Here is a 17192-nt window from a genome sequence, read left to right on the forward strand (position 1 = left end):
ATGCTAAAGATGTATTTTTCCTGGGGATGTGATAATTGTTGCATTGCTCCATGACGTCACAAAAAAATAGGCAGATTTTTGACATGACAGACAATTCAGTTTTGTCACTTCTAGCACCAGTGTCTCCTAAAATTCAGCTTGCTCGGAGATGAAAAGTGACCTGACCCAGCCGTGCTGACAGAAGCCCGTGCTGAACCTACGGCCGTCCCACAAAAGCGCTTTTGCGCGTGCTGCGTTAGCCGAAAGGGAGCAAAGCTGCTGTGGTGGCACAACGCTTTGCTGCGGGAGCCGCGACCCCTCTGGAACCGCTCCGGCCGTGCCCCGTCCCGCTCTGCCCGGGCTGCCGGCGGGAATGGTGCCGCAGCAGCGCTCGGCGAATACAGCTGCTGGTAGGAGCTTCTGCGCCAAAAAGGAGATGCACACTTTACATAGGGTGTAATTAAGCTGTAAATCTCATTGCCACGGGATTTTGTGGGTGCCGGATTTTTACATTTGTCTGAAAAGCAAAGATATTCACATGAAAAAGAGCCACCAAGGGGAACTAAACACAAAGATACCAGGAAATCCTTGAGCAGAGCCTCAACAGAGTCTGGGAGAGTAACGGGGAAGCACTGCTGTCGTCTTTGCTTATTCTCGCCGCTTTTTGCTTGGCATCTGCTATTAGCCACCGTTAGCAAGAAGATAATGATCCTGTACTGACAGCATCCATCGTGAGCTCTGCAAAGAGCTGGCTTCAGTCCTCTGCTCTGCCACACACTTCCCTTTAATCTGGTTTTCCTTCCTTCAGGGGAAAACAGAAATGAGAGCATTTCCCACCCTCCCACAGGGTTGAAACCCGCTTACGTTAGGCTTGGGAAGTGCTTAGAAATGCGGGGGCGGGGGGGTGCTGGTGTCCGGCGTTGCCATGGGGCCAGGCTCTGTTGACGGACTCGGACTCGCGGTGGCCAGGCTGCCATGGGCCCGCGGCGGGTGGCGGTGGTGGTGGCGGTGGTGGGGCTGCTCCGGGACCCAGCTTTCCACGTGGCCAAGTGCGCAGCAGAGGTAACCCCTGGGCTTCAGCCCCACAGCTGGGTTGGGAGCAGCAGGGAGCGGTGTGGGCTGGGAAGTAAATAAGCAGAGGTATGCCTGCACCCAGCAGTGGCTCTGAGGAAGAAAATATTCCAGTTTGGGGGTTTCTGCTTTTCTTTGGCGTTGCCAGGTGCAAGCACAGGCACCGAGGCTTTATGGGCTCCCGGCTCGGCGCTGCTCAGGGCAGGGGGTCTCCGTTGCAGCATCCTCGCCTCCTTGTTCCTACACCTCCAAGAAATTGCTGTGCCGCGCTGTGTAAGACATCACGCACATCGCAGCTCTGCCTGACTTGCTCGGCAGCTCGTGACAAGTCCCTTAACGCAGCTCTGTCGGTGCAGATGAGAAAGAAAAGAGCTGCCAGCCTCACGGGGTTTCGCAGACTTCTCACGAGCAGCTCAGCCGTGCGGCAGATGCACAGCACGCAGCCCACCGTGGGGGGCACAAAGCTGACCTTTATGCCCTCCCTGCCCGTAAGGGTTTACCTGCCAGGCTTGTTCCCCAGCATTATTTACAGCTGGCAAAGCTCTGCCATCTATCAGCAGCCCTAAGGACAAGCCAAGCCGACAGCTGCAGGAGGTGCGTGCCTCTTGGCTTTTTTCCTTTTTTTTTTTTTCCAGCCACTGTCCCAACGATAGCAACAGTGACTGGGAGCTGAATAGAAAGTCACTTCTTCACTTTATTCTTTTTAAGTCCAGCTGGGCTGGCTTTAAGCCTCAGCTTGTGGCACTTGTGTACAGCCCACACGGAGATGAGGCTAAATCCATGGACAGGAATGTCCCATATCTAAATCGCGGTGTGCTCCCGAGGCAATGGTACAAGCAACAGGGACTGGAAACGTTCACCTTGCAGCTTTCACCGAGCCACTTGCTTGCCCCAAAGCCCTGGGCGCAATCTCCTGGGACAGTAGGGGACTGCAACTCCCCACGCCTGCAAAACGCATGCAAAAATGCAGTGATGATGCTCAGAAACATCTTTGAATATCTCAGTGCTTACATCCAGCCCATGTGGGAGTGGGGGGAGTACCAGTATAATTTAATAATATTTGTGAAGCAGCCTTTCATAGAGAAACAAGACAGCCACTACACCTGCAAATGGGGATTTAGAACGATTTGCGTGTACTTCTGCAAGTGTCGGGAATTACGCCAGAGGCATGAGGGGTGCAGTGCAGAAACCAGATTAGAACACGGCTTCGGTTGTAGTTCATGAGGGAAATACAAGCTGTGATAGGATGGGGTGGGAGGGTATTAAACTGCTTGCGAGCAATTTTTTTCCCTTACCTTGAAAATCTAGGCTCTGAAGCTGAAATTTCCAAGCAAGTTTGCAGATCCTGTGATACAGCCTTTAGTAGAATTTGCATGGCATGAATATTTACAGGAGAAAAAGAAGGTAACTCTCGTTTCCTCGGGTTGTTTCGGACACGAGTCCTCTCCCCGGGGCTGCAGCATCTCACAGCTCGGTGCCATCCGCAGATTTCGGAAGCGGGCTTTTCCACTCCACTTTATTTAACGTCCTCAGAGACTCTTGGGGCAGGATGGGGCTCCGGGCGCTTTTCCTGTTCAGTCTGAGCTGCCCCCAAAGCGACACCCAGGTGACTGTCGTCACGATAATGTCCTGTAGCAGCGGGATCCAGACCTTCAGGGCACGTCACTGCATGCAGCATCAGCACTCCTCACCGAAAGGTGCTGCCCAATCCCTTCCCATTGGCGGGATTTGTGGTTTGAAAAGTAGGAAAGGCATAAAAATATCACAGGCGTGGTGGATTATTACCGGTGGCTTCTTCGCTACAGGTATAAATGACCCTTGGAGGCTTTATGTTTTCCCACTGAAATGCAGGAACTGAGAGGCGAGGTGTGGGCGTACGCCTCCCCGGTGATGTGCTTCGTTGGAGGCCAGCTGCTGGGGGACGAGAAGGAGCTGCTCAAGTGGTCCTACCACCAGTGGGACTATCGCGACTTTAAGCCCGAGGCACTTTACCAAGCGATTGCTGAGGATTTCTACACCAAATATCTGAAAAGCAGCCAGGCAAGTAGCACTGCTGTACGAGAAGAGTACAAAGTCTGTCAGTGGCTGGAGAGGCTGTCAGATGAAAGGGCAGATACCACGAGGAGGAAGGAGAGCGAGCACAGCGGTGGCAGTTTCTTGGTTTCTGCCCTGAGATGGATGAGGAGGGCAGAGCCTCCATGCCCCTCAGCAGCCAGGAAGGGGCAAACACTAGCCCAGATGCCCGACATGCATTAACTGCCTCAGGGCTGAACAGTCCAACAAAAGCGCATTGCTGACTGTGCTGCAACTGGGCTGCTCCAAAATCCCAAACCACCCAGCCCTTTCTTGGGTGCCCAAATTCTTGGGTGCCCTTATTCTTGGGTACCAAAAGCCCAACTGCCAAACTTCTCCTTTCCCAGCCAAGCCTCCCTGCAATGCCATGGTGTCGTGAGGTGTGATGCGGCCTGCACTGACACGGTATTGAGAGCAGAGAAAAATAAAATGTCATACTAAAATGAGTAACATAGACAATACGGCATCGATGGCATGCAGATTTGAGGCTGGCTGGGAAGCACTGGAAGAGCGAGAAATGTCCATTTTGGCAGTGTGGCCGGTATTCCTGCGGATTCATTTATTCCTGCCTGTATTGTATGGGCTGCAACGGGCTTGTAAATAACTGCAAGAGGAGGAAGCAGACCCTGCCCAATAGCTTGCTTTAACACACTGTTTGGATTATTTCTGCCCAGAACGAAGTGAAACATCCTCTACTTTTTTGTTTATTTAAACAAAATAGTAGGAATGCTGTTTTGCATTGACAATCCCGCGGACATTTTCTGAGACCATTCGTGCCGGGCAGCTGGACCCTGGCCTGCGTTAGGAAACGAGTGCAGCACGGAGAGCTGGTCTTTCCCTCACTGCCTTTGTTTTTCTGCTTTAAGCAGCACGTGTTTGTGTACCTGGAGATAGCCATTGAGGAACAGCCCGTCGGGAGGCTGCGCTTTGAGGTACGTTACAGAGGAGAAAAGCAAAAGCGAGGAACAAGTCCACCCAGCGCGGTGGTTTCACCTGCCGAAGGAGAGGGGACAGAAATCCGGCCAGTGGGCGTCAGCGAGGAATTTCGCACACCGTCAGCTAAGAATTTCACACGTGTTTTTCCTCTTCTCGCTTTTGCAGCTCTTTTCGGACGCGTGTCCCAGGACCTGTGAGAACTTCCGCGCCCTGTGCGCCGGGGGAGCAACGTCTCCCCGCGACGGCCGAGAGCTCACCTACAAAAACTCCCTTTTTCATCGCCTCGTGAGAAACGGGTGGATCCAAGGAGGAGGTGCGTTCCCAGGTGTCCTGAGTAAAACCGAGTTACAGCACAAGGCGGGGGATGATCTGCATGAATAACAGTCTTCATCCATGGAGACATAACTGAACTCCAGGACAAAGCTAATCTCTTAATTAATATATATATAAAAACCAGAAAACATTTTCTCTTTTAGCCATCTCACTTTCTAAACATAGGGAAAGTCTGGACAATTTGTTCTTTTGATTATTCAAGACCTTTTCAAAGAATCAAAGAAACTAATTGAAAACATTAAAACTCTTTTCCATGAAGTTCTTTGGTAAGCAATTAGGAAACTAATTGGAAACATGAAAACACCAAGAATATCCATAGGAAAACATATTACTTGTTTTATAGAGAGATTAACTTACAGAGGCATTTAGCCAAGTGTCAGAGGCCTTGCGAATGGGCTGGTGAGTTGTCTGAACAGCAGTGCTACGCTGGGAGCGTGGCGCCGAGGAGAAGGGCACCATGAACGACGGGTCGCGCGGCTTGCCCCACTGACGTGCCCAGGGAAGTCACGATAGTTAGGTGCATCAGAAGGCATCTCCTTTGCCACTCCCTTTTGCTCTCTCGTACATCTTACCTGCCTGTGCTTGCCTTGCTCCAAATCTGACTGCTTAAATCCATTTCAAGTTTATACTTTGAAGATACTTTTCATGAGTAACTATGCAGATATCTATGTAGTCCATAAAAGCAACCTAAAATTCCAAGCTTGCTACTGTAGAGGACTAACCAGAACCTGACTGGTATTAGACAATGTCTAAATAATGTAACAAAACCACACTTCTTTAAAAAAAAAAAAATAGATGCATCAGGTTTCTTTAGATTTTTCATCAGAAATCTGGTTCAATAGGAATTTCTCTCTTATCAAATCTCTTTTCTTAGACAAGTTAGTCGTCTTAACTCACCATAATATCACAGCTGCATTTTCATCCTTCCTTCTTCTAATCCTACTCCTTCCGACAGGCGTCCTTCTCCAGGGCACCCCTGCCTCCGCTGGCCGCTGCTGCCGCAGCACCTCTCCCAGCAGGAGATGCTGGACCTTCTCAGAGGGGCAGCGATTAAATGCACCGCGTGAAGTAGTTCTCCATAGAGAGACTGCCTCTTGGGATGGAAGCAGAGCTCTTCCCAAAGGTCTGATAGAATTTCGGTAGTAAAACAGAAAGATGGATGGATGCAGTTGTTGCCCCGGGCTGATGCGCAACCCACGTCTCTGACCTTGGCTGAGGTGCTCGCTGCCAGCCCCCAGTAACGCCTGCGATAAACCTGGTCTCTGATGGTTACTTTTATCTACCCTGCAGACATCATAACTGGAAAGGGAGGCGGAGGAGAGTCAATTTATGGTCCCACCTTTGAAGGTATGCTTCCTCAGCTATCTTACTGCACAAATGGCAAATTTCTGCAAAAAATCAAGCTGTTTCCCTGATTTTATTCACGGAATAACCTGGGAATTTCCTTTCATCCCCTCAAAGCAGAAGGGTTTGCTTTTCAGTCAGAATTGTTATCTGCTTGCGTTAGCATGAGCGGACTGCTTTAGCGAGGTCACTTGTTGATCTGTAACCTCGGCCCCCTCCTCTGATGTCCCCTGCCCGAGGCGCAGCTCCACCAGCCCCTTCTCCCTGCCTAAACGAGGGCTGACGGTCACCCACTCCCCTATTTCAAACTGCAAATACTCACCTTGCGGACAGGACCTTAGAAATGTAGAAGCGGATTAGCCACAGACCTCCAGGCACCCGATGCCACTTGTTTAAATGCATTTAAAGTAATGGAAGTAAGTCGGCTTTAACTTTAGATTTCCTGGACATCTGGCAGCTTTTCAGGCTTGGGGACACCGCAGGCATCGCTGCCAGCGGCTACGTGACTCTGCTGATGTAAGGGGAGTTACTTCTCAATCTCACATAAAACTGTGAAAGTCGAGAAATGACAAACGCGAGCTAAGTTTAACAAAAAATATTCCCCCATACTGGTATAAAGTAATAAAATGTAAAGAAAAGAGAACACTATAACTTGCAATATTTAAGAAAAACAACCCATGTAATTGACATAGACATTTGGGATCTTCTGTTTAGATTAAATGCTACCCATAAAGACATTTTATGACAGTTAAAGCACTTCTGAAACTGATTTATGTTCCCTTATATAAAAGCTTTCCCATTGCCAATGGCGCAAACGATGTGACATTCGAGCAGGCTGGGCGGCAGCCAACAGAGAGATCAGAAATGCCAAGCGTAGCTGAAAACTTTCTTTCCCAAGACGCTGAAGAGCCGAGTCGTGAGGAGAAGTCGCTCTCACCTCGAGGCCCCAGGACGGACGGAGCTTTCAAAACCTGGCTGGAAGCCGGTCGCTAGCCCACTCTGCCCGGCCGAGTCGCGGCGCTGGCGGGCAGGGAAGCTGCTGGAGGTGGAAGCCCGGCGTGCAGGATTTAAGGCAGTAAATGCTATGGGCTGCCTGGAGTGGGCAGGAAGGGGCAAAAGTCACTTCTCTGATGCTGGAGCTCCTGAAATAGCAGCAAGCCTAGACTCTCGGGACACGCACATCTCAGAATATAAGCTGGTGTTGGAAAAAACTAGGACTGGCTGTTAAATTGTTTGCAAGGCGGATGTCACTGAGGATTTAAAAGTCTGTGAATCCTCTTTTCCAGCAATGCTGCCCAATAGATTTGTGCTAGCGCACATCTCGCACCCTTCGCACTTTCTGTTCGTATAGAAATCGTCCGCGGAGGAAAATGAAGTTAAGCATGCGTACGCACCTCTGCATACAGGAGAGCTACGGCCCCACGGGCGCTGCCCGGGCTGTGGCACGAAGCCCCAGCCCAGCGCACGGCGTTTTGCTCCCGGCTCCATCCTCCTCCTCCAGGCAAAGCTTGTGCTTTCCCTGTGCTAGCCAGGAAAGAAGCTGCCATGTCATGCGGGAAGATGACAACACGTCAAAATTCGCTTAAGTAATTTTAAGGTGGATTTAATTTGGAATTTGTCAACCTTGAAAGTGTCCCTGGAAGAGTTTTATTACCCATATTACACATACTCCACGTGTTGATGCATTAAAGGAGAGGATTGCTAATTCTTCCCCTCCCCCTTTTTAATTAAAAGTTGCTTTTCATCCTTGAGAAAGGTGTTCCCTTGGGTATGCCTTTTTATTTTAAGGCTTAGATTGCTTTCCCAGTACTTCCCGCCAAACTATTTTACACTGAGGGCAGAGGACAAATATCTTCGATATCTGAAAAGGGTGAGAGATGCCTCTGTCAGCCGGTAATGTTCTGGGAGACGCCGCGCTTGGCACGCGTCTGCGCACTGCAACGTCGGCTGAAATTAATGGGACACAACTGCATTTTACTGTAACGAGCTGAAAGGACTGAGGTAATTACAGAGAATCACTCGGACTGGAGCAGCATGTCATAGGACAAAGCATCCTACTCCAAAATTAGTCTGCTGAAGTCACTGCAAACCACAGGGCAGCGGTCAGGGAGTAACTGTTCAGTTAAAATTTAATTACCATTTTTATGAATCAGTTTCTGAGAGGGCACTCTAACAGGGTAAAAAGAATTAAAAAAAAAAAAATCAGAGAACAATAAAACCTAAACATTTCTACAGTTTCCTTCAAGTTTGTTGAGAGCTCGATGGGGCTCTTGACTGCTCAGTGTGATCAGGTCGGAGACGGGTGACGGAGGCGGCTAGGACCAGTGCACCCCCTGCTCCCCACCTCGTAGCCAGGCTCTCCCCCATGGAGGAGAAGGAGTCAAGTCCTTGCCATCATCCCCCAAACCCAAGCGTGCCTTATGCCTCTCCTTCCCCAGTCATCCCTCTTGAGAGCTGTTTCTTCCCTCCCTAACCAGTCCTTCCTCAGCCAGCATGGAGGATCTTCTTCACCTCCTCACAGCTCTCACTCGCTCTTGCCTTGCGTCTCCCATCGCCTGCCTCCTCCTGCTGCCGAATGAAGCTGCTTCTGTTCTGGGGGCACCCTGACCTCCTTAACTAAATATCTCCTCTCCATTTATTCAGCTCTGTCATTCTATTTGGCTAAAGCAGCCCTCCCGTGCGAGTCGCTGAGCACCAGGAGCAGACAGGCATCCCACCCCAGTCCTGCCCTCACAGCCCTGTCTCTGCTCACAGGGGATGCTTGGAGCACCCGCTCTGCCTCCCGCCTTCTTCATCCATACAGCGGGAATAATCCCAAATAGCCGCGGGGAAATGCTGCTCCTCCGGCGAGAGGCATTACAGACCGACAACAGGGAGACGGAGGCATTGTTGCTGTGACTCTGACATTCAGAAACACCTAGAGTGCTTTTTCATGAATATTTTTCATTAGGTTCGCTACTGGCTTAAGCACTAGGCAGTAGTGGGAAGCTCCTTCTAGGAAGGACATCATTGATTCAAACCAGACTTTGCTCGCATGAGTCTCGATGAGACCTTTGGAGGGAAAGGGAGAGCAGGGAAGAAGGAAAGGGGACCTTGCGGGAGCTGGCAAAAGGGAGCTGTATGGTGAACAGCAGCAAAGACAGCAACACAGCTGCAGCCTTTCATCCCCAAACTCTTTCCCTAGATGAAAGCTTCTCCATCCGTCACAAGGGAAGAGGGGTCCTCGGGATGGCCAACAAGGGCCGCCACAGCAACGGCTCGCAGTTCTACATCACCCTCCAGCCAGCTCCCTACCTGGACAAAAAATACGTGGCTTTCGGGTAGGTACGCACCAACTTGCCACCGCTGCAGCGCGCGGGAGGTCGCCCTGGCCCCGCAGGACACCGCTGCCCAGGAGGAAGCGTCCATGAAATCCCTACAGCAGCTGCAACACAGATGCCTTTTGCCAGGGGGAGGATGGATAAGTCAGATTTGACACCCATCCCTCCCTTGCTCTGCACTGGCCTGGCTTGCTCAAGCTGGAAAACCCTATGGCAAAGCTTAGGCAGCCGCTGGGGGCCTCTCCAGGATGAAGGCTACAAATCCATGCCTGCATAGCTCCGTGTCAGCCGAAGGTGGGCCCTGATGGGCAGGGCGGTGTTGAGCAAAGCCTCTGGGCGCTCTCTGCCCTCACGAGCTGAAAAAAATTACCTTAGTGAATGTGTGCTGAGAGTTTGTTCTCAGTAGGTCAATGTATCGGGCTGGCCCTGTTAAGATTTTTAGATTTTCAGGAACGTAATAAGGAAGATTATTGCTCTGAGCAGCTTGCTTGATGTAAGAGAGCAAAATATGTATGTATTGCCATAGAGAGAGAAATTCACAGTGCAGTTTCCATGTAACCACATCATGGAGAAAGATGGCATTTTTAAAGGAAGAGAAAGGCATAACCGTCTAACCTACAGAGAACAAACCAAAACTGATTGCTGGCTGGATATATTTGTAACCAGTGGCGTTCACCTCAAGTTTCTATCTTGCCACCAACTCTCTGTAATCTGAAAGGTGCGGGATCCATGATCTTACAGCCAGGCCCTCTTAAATCTGAGTGGCAATTTAATCCTGAGGGAGCAAAAAGCAGCCACAGCACACGACGAGGACAGCCGGGCACTTTCCAGCCCTGCGCTGGCTCAGTCCTTCTGACGTCCCTGCTTGGGCAAGGGCTGCCTGCAATGTCCTTCCCGCTTGGTACCGCTGCGCTGGATGGGATGGGGTGGGATGGGATGCGGTATGAAGCTTTCCAGAGCACTGCTGGCATCCATCGCCATGCCAGCGCCTGCAGGAGGCACAGCTCGTGCTCCCGCAGCGTGGCAGCAGGACAGGCTGGAAATCGTAAAGAATCCAAAATGTTGGACTGTTTTCAGGATTCAGATTGGCTCTGTGAAGGACGGAAATGAAAGATATTTCTCAGGGAGTCACTTCTAATACCGTCACTTCGGACAGCATGTCTCTTGACTCCTTTCTCCTCAAAAGTAATGGCCATTTGTAGCTGGAGCACATGGTACAACACTTATTTCCTTAAATAAACGTAGCTGCATAAAGCCATAGTATTTTCACCTCTCCTAAAATGCCAACTAGTGGCTACTTAATCAAGAACTGATGGCATTTGCAACTCCATTGCGAAGAACAACTCTTTAAAGAGCAGAGCGGGTGCAGCCTGCCAGTAGGAAACTGGTGCCTGAGTTTGTTACGGCCTCGGAGAAGCCAGAGGCTGCAGAGCTGGCTCCGGGCGGAGACGGATTATATGTGCGCTTTCTCCCTCCCATAGGCAACTGATCGAGGGCACGGAGGTCCTCCAGCGACTGGAAGCCGTGCCTACGTATAACGAAAGGCCTACAGTAGCCTGCAAGATTATTAACTGTGGGACCTTCGAGCCGTGATTGCCAGCTGGTTTTCCTGCCTGCTGTAAGGTAGACCACTTTTTTCCACTCAGCTTTTTACTGACCTTCATGGCTTTCACTTAAGGCAAAAATAAAAGCACTTCTTGCACGTGTGAATGCCTTGGAAATGTTCTTTTGGCTTAAAAAAAAAACGTTCATAAGCTGTTAAAAAGCACTTTTCCAGGAGTATAGAAGAAGACTTGTGAACACTTCTCAGTGCCAGTCTACAGTTTATGGGAAATGGTGTTACTACAATTATAGAGTGACAAGCAGATATGATAAAAGGCACATATGGCTAAAGCAGGGGTGGACAGATGGATACACACCTATAGGGATAAAGCTAACTGTTCCTGGCTAAATTCTGCCTCTGCCACAACCTCCACAGCACAGTTGCCCTGCCAGGTTTGCCTGATACAGCGCAGATACCAGAGGTAGTCTGCATATGGTAACTCAGACACCTCAGAGGAAAGGAGGGAAAAATAGGTTTGCAGGAGTGCAGCCTCTCTGAATGCCACACGTTTGATCCTGCACTGGCTACTATAAGCTAAAAGTAACGCCCTTGAAATTGGGTTGGGCTGTGTTGGGCTAAAACCGGGAAATGCTAGAGCAGGTGTAAGCTTTAAGTAATTATTTTTGGCAGCTGGTCTCAAATGAAAAAAACGTGACTATTGCCACTAAAACAGAGAAAAATATTGTTTATAAAGTTACTGCCAAACAGGAAATTTTAAGGTTACGTGTGGATGCAAATATATAATACACAATGATTGCTAGTGTCAGTGATTTCTTACACGCAAGATCTCTCTGATGTACGGCGCAGAGCTTGGGCGTGGACGGCTTCAGCAAAGGGTGGCAGGTAAGCATTAAAAGAAGAGGTGTGGAAGATGAAAATGCAGCCTGGAAAGAGAGGCCATAACCAAGCGCATTGGCCGTTCAAGGGAAAGAGCATTTGTTGGGCTCGGATGCAGACAGAAGGCTAAACCAGCCCTGCTGTGCCAGGGCTACACGGACACCGTCGGTGTACAGCCCTCTCGCCTCCCTTCCCGGCACCGTGAAGAGCGCTGCGCTGAGCGCCCTTTGCTCCTGGCCTCACCGCATGAGCCGCTAAACCCCGCAAAACGGCGCCAGCGTGAGATGAGAAAGACTGAGTTAAGGAAGTGTTAGGAGAGACCTAATTTTGTCCGAGCTTAAGCCTGCGGATTTTATGAGAAGTAACGTGCTTAAGTTTATTTGCTAAATGGGAATGAGTTTAACAAATCAGCAAATGTTTAACTGAATGCCTGAAGAGGGCACAGACCGAGAGCGATCTCCGCATGCTCTGAGTGAGTACAGATTGTCTTAATTTTAGCAAGGGGATTTAGGTTTTTCTTTCCTTATGGTACAAACCAAAAGGATTCTTTAATCTAAAATATCTGTATATGCCTGTAGCTAGCTCAGGAGCGTTTAACATGTTTTGTCCTTTTATTTTCTAAAGCATTCTGCCGTCTATACAGAGGCTATTATATAGGAACTAAGTCTTCCGTAGGAACATTTCAAATCAATTAAACTGCCTAGAGAATAATTATTTTCACTTCATAGTTCTGTGCCAAAGATGAAAATACGGTGTTGTATTTTCTTCATAAAATAACACGTTTCCTGACAAATTACTTTTCATAAGTAATAGAGACTATTCCTATGAAAGGGTATGGCTTCGAAACTCAGTATTGGGACGGAGGTTAGCAGCGCTTATTTCTTGCAAGGATCTTAAATTGTATTCAGATGTTTGAAGATAAAAGTCAGAAAAGTCATTTTAGTTCTGCAGGTTACAGAGGACAATGCTAGAAGACCAACTAATTGATTTTTTGTTTGCTGCTGGCTTGGTTGCCCACAGCAGGTCTGCTCTGTAGCACGGCTGCACCCCGGTGCCCCCAGTGTCCCCACGAGGGACCGAGCCAGAGCACAGCGTGTGCTTTGAGTCCGAACGACCTGATCCGAGCAGCAGCCAGAGCACAGAAACTCACGCGCTGGCAATGGGCAGCGTCCAGGATCCCTCAGGGCAGGCAAATGCCTGATCGAGTATCAGAAAGCTGATCCCGTGCCAAAAGTCACGGACCTGGTAACAAGGATGACGGCTGGATATACGACAGACAGGGTGTCGTACGCTCGGGATCTAGGAGAGCCGCGCAGAGTGGCCGGGCAGGGGACAACTGGTTGAAGTTATGCCACGTGGAAAACGTTATAACGAGAAAAGGAGAGCACAACCAGGAAACATTTTGAATTTCAGGCATAATGATCCTTCAGGCAAGCCACAATTGCTGTATTTGCATTGGTCATGACAGGACGCTCTGCCAGAAAAAATGTGGTAAAATCTTTCATCCAGTATTCAGGAGGTCACCTAAAAGAAAGAGTGTGTCTTTCAAGCCCGGTTCCCCAGTGCCTGCAAGCTGGATATGCTTAAGGAGCCCAAGGCGATGAACAATGAAACAGGAAAGGAAGAACCATCTTAACCTCAACCCAAAATTACGTTTTGTGCCGTATTTTCTTTTGTAACCTACATCTCTGATCAAGTCACTAGGAAGGCATTGCCTCCTCTGAGCGAGCCAGACCAGAGAAGTGGTGTGCGCAAGCATCCAGAGGACTCGCAAGCCCAGAGGCAAGCCACGGGGTCTCCAAAAGGCCGGGAAATTCAAGGGCGGTCTGCAGACGGGGAGGTGAAGACTTCCATTGCCAACTACTGGTTTTGGAGAAGTTCCCGTCCCCAGCTACCATATAAAAAACTCCTTTCTATAAAGGGCAGATGGCAGCAACCTGCATCCTGAGAAAACTATTATCTTACCGGATTACACAGCGTTTTATTTATGTAATGTGTCACTGCTGTAGGAAAAATTGATGTCTTTCAAGTTTTGCTTTATTAGAGTTTTATGCTGAGCTTCTTACTCCAGCAAAACACTCTCTTAGGAACTGCTCTAGATTAAAAGTGATGAAAGAAGCCCTCAGACTACATACAAAGTTATTTTCTTCGTACAGGCGTATCTGCTAAAATCGCAAGGACAGTGTGCTAACAAACCACGGACAGTAGGCTTCAGTCATTACTCCTTACTAATTCAAGCACTGATCAGATGAAAGTTGAAGCGTGAAGTCATTAACGGCAATGTAGTTTACCTAGTCTGAGGTCAGAGGGTTCCCGAATCTGACCCAGAGGGCTGCTAAGGTCAACAGAAATTGTTAGGTGGCCCCTCAGCTATGCAGGTACCCCACACTGATATGGGGAAGCCCTCAGATCTCTGAAGTATCTGTTTATTTTAATCGTATCAGGTGGGCCTTAGACAACATATTTCATCTTCCTACAGACCAACCTCACCTTTTCAGACCGTCATGGCTATAGCACTCTCCTATTGTCCTTCGTATACTTACTGCCTCAGATACACTTACTAAAATACTGTCGACCCCCAGCTGTAAGTCAGAGAGGAGAGAGTTCCTGCCACCAATTCCAGGGAGAAAACCAGTAGTCCAAAGGGCTGGGTTTGGAAGAACTTCACTGGAAGTATCAGCTATGCAGCACATCAACTGGATCAGAATTATGTGATACAGCTACTGCATGAAGAAAATGGGTAAGAGTGGAATGATTTTACAAACTTAATAGGAAGAATCTTGATATTCGTGGATGACGAAGCCAACAGCAAATAAAAAATCAATTAATTGGTCTTTTAGCAGTCCTCTGCAACCTGCAGAACTAGAATTACTTTTTTGACTTTGATCTTTAAACATCTGAATACAATTTAAAATTGCAAATATGAGCTGCTAACGCCCTTTCCAATACTGAATATCCAATTCTGATAAGGTTTAGGATGTTAAGCACTAATGGGTGGCCAACTCAACAGAGCTCAATCGTGCCCGTGCCTCAGATGCTGTGAGAGAAGAAGCACTGGTCCGGGCTGTCAGGACACAGCAAGAGCCGGAGGCTGGGTCAGTGGTCCCCAAGGCCGGGCACAGGCAGGGCTGTGTCACCCCTGGCTGTGACACCCAGGTGCAAGAACCTCGGCCTAAACGCATCTCCTGAGAAAAACTGGGGGAGCCCCCACTGAGACTCCTCTTTAAAAGCTCCCAGGCTGGCCAAGGCATCTTTCATCAGCCAGCCAGCCTTGAGCACAGAGCTGAACTCCTAGGAGCAGGGGGTACGCTCCTGCCCTGACACAGGCCAGAGCCCGCTGCTGTATTACGTCATCACCGACAGAAAAAGGCATGTTACAAATACGGTAAATGGATGTACTTAAGTTATCATCCCGTTGCAGGGAGACTCCGTCTAAACATTAGCCTTATTTTTCTTTGGTTACCTAAACCAGCCTGACCTCGTTCTGTGGTTGGTCCCAGCTGCGCAGGTGAAATGTTTATTCCTTCTGCCCCATCTCGCCCCTCCCTGTTGCCTTCCATTCTTCTTCTCCTGACCTCTCTCTTTTGCTTGCCTTAGGCTAAAAGCATCAGCCTGTACCACTGTCTCTAAAAGAGCTAAGAAAAATCTTTTAGCGTTATTACATCCTCACTACCACTCCGCGTATATGTATTTTCACCTGTTCCTTATGCTAAAAGCAGCCTTTCCACCCCACCTGGTGGGGCTGAGCAAGTGCCTGTACCACAGCATGCCCGAGGGGACACCAGACGCAGCTCCACCTTGCTTGCCTCAGGCAGATGCCAATGTCCTCACCCAGAATTTCTGCTGGGGACAGACACATGGGCATCTTAAATGCACACTTAGACGTCATACAGCACGGCACGCGCAACCCCGTACGTGCCTTGGGGCTGTGTCCAGCCCCGATCAGACACACCTCTACAGCGGGATTTACTCCCACATCCGTCTCACGATGCGAGGATTAACTAAGGTTACGAAGCTCTGAGCACAGGAATCGATGCGTTATTTCTGAATGATTACGAAGGCGGTGAATGGCACCAGAATCCAATAACGCATCATTATGTAATGGTCTGAAATACCCCGAAAGCTCTTTGGATGGTGTATTTCCCTTGTTAAAACACCCACCACATATTTACAATTCACGCGCACTTCTCTTTCCACGCAGGTGAAATGACAATTTGGAAATGAACACAAATGTTCACAAACTGAACCAAATATATGTTCCCTTCAGTTTATCTACTAATTTTTTTTTTCATTCATCGCCACCATCCCAAGCTGCAGTACGCTCCTCTGGAACCTCTTCAAAAGGCCCAGTATCACATCTTGCCCAGCACCAATTGATACAACACGATCTGCTGCGATTCCTGGGCATTTATTACATTTAAAACACGCTTCCCTAAAATGGACATCTGCAGACCCTCAGCTTTTACCCATTTTTGCCAAGGACTTCACATAAATTTCCAGTAACGCAGTGCTTGGAATTCCTTATAGATTCAAAACAGAGGTAAATGCCTTACTAACCACTAAGTATATAACAGCGCAATAAAAAATGAATACAGTGATGAATGTGATATTTTAAATCCAACAACAACAACCCACACTGCCATGATCCTGCTGACTGTATGCTACAACAAAGTCCCGAGATGCTGACTTTAAGAAAAAACAGACAAACCGCATTTATCATTCTCTTGGATTCCCACCAGCCCCCAGGATTACATGATAGACGTGTTTTCACTTGCTTGTGGAGACGAGATGTAGCTGTAATTCTTGCCCTGCCGGTAATCTTAGTTCTGTTTCATTGTCTACTTCATTTTCTCCCAGTTTTTCCATATGTATACACACTGATTAGAGTCTTGTCTTTTATCAATCACATTTAACGTATGTCCTACTTGTTTTCCTTCTCAAAAGGAGAGATTTTTAGTATGTATTCCTCATGAAATGCAGATTGCAGCAACCATGACACTTCATGTGTCCAGCACATCAACTGAACTGCCACTGCATCCCTCATAAAACACTATGATAACTGCTGAAGATATATTTAATATCGTAACCCACAAGAACTGCAAAAAGGAAAACCTGAGTTCAAATAATGCCACATGTCTAGTGAAATCACAGGAGGTCCTGTGAATCAAGCCCTGATCCCAGTGGGAGACCTTGTCCCAGAAGGAGATAAAAAACTCTGCAGACATGGCCAGGAGGGATGAGTGGAAGCCATAGGAAACTCCCATATTCAGTGCTCACTGCAGTTTTGGTTACATTGCAGTATCTATTTATGCTGCTTCTCAATGTGTTTTACATGCCGCTTATTCAAAGTTAGAACAGAAACACAGTATTTTAATAATGAATGTGAAAATTATTGCTTCTCATTAAAAAGCCAGCAACTTTAATCATACTGCAGGAATAACTGAACTATTTTACACTAACACCCCAGTAAAAAGCACATGCAGAATGAGAGATAACTAAAGTGTGTGACTTATTAGTCATCTTATCGCTTTTCAGAACTAAATTCAGATGTCACTGACATTTACATCCAACAAAACATGTTTGGTCATTTCACTGCAGCTGCTATGAGGTTCCTGTTCATGTTGCAAAATTGATTCTCTGCTGTTTTCTTTGCAGCCCTTTTTTTATATCTTCACTCTAAGACTCCTTTGCAGGAA

At 48.3% G+C, this 17192-nt stretch overlaps 1 protein-coding gene across 2 annotated transcripts; it reads left to right on the forward strand.

Moving 5' to 3' along the window:
• The first annotated feature begins 934 nt into the window (after nt 1–934).
• PPIL6 (peptidylprolyl isomerase like 6) lies at nt 935–10858 on the forward strand. Of its 2 annotated transcripts, XM_087774650.1 has the most exons (9): nt 935–1041; nt 2359–2454; nt 2902–3090; nt 3990–4055; nt 4225–4372; nt 5348–5515; nt 5683–5739; nt 8921–9056; nt 10538–10858. In XM_087774650.1, exons 1-9 carry the CDS (start codon nt 955–957, stop codon nt 10647–10649), a joined length of 1059 nt encoding a protein of 352 aa, XP_087630776.1. In that variant the 5' UTR covers nt 935–954; the 3' UTR covers nt 10650–10858. The 2 variants fall into 2 exon arrangements, with proteins under 2 accessions (XP_087630776.1, XP_009461641.1); XM_009463366.2 differs by lacking the exon at nt 5348–5515 and having other exon boundaries at nt 3993–4055; nt 10538–10855.
• The last annotated feature ends 6334 nt before the right edge of the window (nt 10859–17192 follow it).

This window comes from Nipponia nippon, unplaced genomic scaffold (genome assembly GCF_047370975.1).
Source record: "Nipponia nippon isolate SJK-2023a ecotype South Korea unplaced genomic scaffold, ASM4737097v1 scaffold_4, whole genome shotgun sequence".
NCBI lineage: Eukaryota > Metazoa > Chordata > Aves > Pelecaniformes > Threskiornithidae > Nipponia > Nipponia nippon.

Excerpts from the sequence above, each read along its gene's own strand:
- PPIL6 (XM_087774650.1), top strand. The coding sequence starts at position 955 with ATGGGCCCGCGGCGGGTGGCGGTGGTGGTGGCGGTGGTGGGGCTGCTC. Across the intron at positions 2,455-2,901 it reads ATTTACAGGAGAAAAAGAAG|GAACTGAGAGGCGAGGTGTG; the intron begins GTAACTCTCGTT and ends ACTGAAATGCAG. Across the intron at positions 3,091-3,989 it reads AATATCTGAAAAGCAGCCAG|CAGCACGTGTTTGTGTACCT; the intron begins GCAAGTAGCACT and ends TTCTGCTTTAAG.